The sequence below is a fragment of the Austrofundulus limnaeus genome, unplaced genomic scaffold (assembly GCF_001266775.1).
Source record: "Austrofundulus limnaeus strain Quisiro unplaced genomic scaffold, Austrofundulus_limnaeus-1.0 Scaffold60, whole genome shotgun sequence".
Classification (NCBI taxonomy): Eukaryota; Metazoa; Chordata; class Actinopteri; order Cyprinodontiformes; family Rivulidae; genus Austrofundulus; species Austrofundulus limnaeus.
The window spans coordinates 2,155,872-2,157,983 of NW_013952462.1; the positions used below are offsets into that span (position 1 = coordinate 2,155,872).

The following is a 2,112-nucleotide window of genomic DNA, read 5'->3' on the forward strand; positions in this document are numbered from 1 at the left end:
CTTAAATATTTAGCTAGCCACCTAAATATTTAAGTTAAATATTTAGTTTATAAACTATGACATTTATAAATGTATGAATCATATGGTGAAAAACTGACTTTGAAAAATAAATCTGTTCATTTTTTCTTATAAAAGGTTTATTTATTTAGTAATATCACTTTAACGGTTGGTGTGGGGGGGCTCTGTGAAGTCACTAAGTGGGCGGTTCTTGGGCTGTGGGTGGAGTTTGACATTGTGGGAGGAGTTTGTTAAAGATGGGAGTGGTCAGATTGTTGATTGACTGTTCTGGGTGGAGTTTGAAGAAGTGATTTGGTTGGATGAACACCAGGAAGCACCTATTAAAAGATGGATAATTTTAAACATTTAGTCATAACTTAGTGGTGCCATGTTTGAGTGTAATCCCCAACACACAACACAAAACAACACAACACACAACACAACACACAACACTGAGCCCAGCAGACTGTCTGTTAACAAAATAACTCATGAACCAGTGGATGGATTTTAATCCTGATTTTAATGAAGCTTTCAGAGGATAATAACTGGAGGTACATCTACAACTGATCAACGTTTGGAGACGATTCAAGATGGCCGCCACAGGCAATCTGATTTAGCAAACATGCAAAGGACTGCAGGCCTCCCTCAGTCAGGTTTACAGAGCTACACTTTGCTGTGGTAGTAGCTGAGAGTCACTCACTCACAACATATAATCTGAACCTGATACTGTGTTAATCTGTGCATAAAATAATCCTCAACATTTGATGAAAATGGCTTTGATCTCAGTCTGAAACTAAACGATCTGCTAGTGTTTACTTTGTATTTTAGGTTCTATAGAGAACAGGGAACACATGCAAACTAACTCTTTTTCAATGTTCGTGTGTTTTGCAGACCATGTAAATCAAATGTGAACCAATTTTAAATAAATGTAAATGAAAAGCTTGAGTGAAGCAGCTGAAGGTTGTCATTATCACTTTATTTATAAACTAACAGTTTTTATTTTTCCCTGCAGATCCTCCTGAGACTCCCAGTCTGTCCTGCTATAAAAAGTCTCCCTCGAGTGAAATCCTCTGTGAGTGGAGGCCTCAGAAACCCGTCGTGAAGCGTTTTAACTGTCACCTGTTTCTGAAGAAAGGGTAAGGCTACAACATGTGTGCGAAGTGTCACAACACAGATTATTTCAGCTCCACAAACTGTTCTTTAAACAAACTGTGTAAATGGAATTAAAATGACATATATTGATGTGATAAATAGGTTTCTGCTTGAATGAGCCAAACAAATTCATCAGTTCACTGTAAATAAAGAAACACAAAATTCAATTGTTTTTGCAAAACCTTGAGTTGAATCCATCAGATTTGATTTTATCATTGCCTCAGTGTAAAATCTGTCGAGTGACACTACGATGCTGGACTCGCTTTAAAAATGAAGGAGATGTGTGTTTGGTAGATTATTTCTTTGTTGTAACAATGCTTCTTGGTAATAAATCTGATATGGTTGGAAAGTCTGTTAATTTCCCTTTTCAATGAGGCCACATTTGTAAGGAACATGAATTTGTGGGATGAGCAGCAGAGCTGAGGATCTGGGTTGTCCACATGTCAAACAGCTGATTCTGATGTTATTGACTCTTATTTTGAGCTGCTGCCAATCAAACTTTATTTTCAGGAAATATTCTTACAACAAAGAGATAATCTACCAAACACTAATTTACTTAGTTTTTGTGCAAAGTTTAGTTGCTCTTTCTTCAGAGATCTGTTCCTGTAATACAGGTGTTCTTAACCTTTCTGACCTCGGGGCCCAATTTATTGAACATAAGGTGACACGAGGCCCAGTCAGACATTACCAATGTATGGATCAAAATGATAATTATTATAAATCTTGATTTAATTTTTATCGTATTTACATTATAACTAAATTAAATACACTTACAGTTTAAAAGTAAAACTCCTGTCAAATAATCACAAGACATGATTATGACAAACATTTTTATATTGTAACCTGCCCATAACAATTATTTGAACAAATACAAAGGTCAGTCAACAGACCACTCAGGCTTATCAGCAGATATATCTATATCTATATCTATATCTCTATATCTATATCTATATATCTATATCT

The 2,112-nt window shown here is 35.6% G+C and overlaps 1 protein-coding gene across 1 annotated transcript in view; it reads left to right on the forward strand.

Annotated features, from left to right (window-relative positions):
- il6r (interleukin 6 receptor) overlaps positions 1-2,112 on the forward strand; it is a gene marked incomplete in the record, with an annotated part of 17,114 nt that overhangs the window by 3,912 nt on the left and 11,090 nt on the right. The window contains 1 exon segment of the mRNA XM_014009706.1: positions 1,010-1,133. Within this exon segment, the coding sequence (XP_013865160.1) occupies positions 1,010-1,133 (124 nt within the window).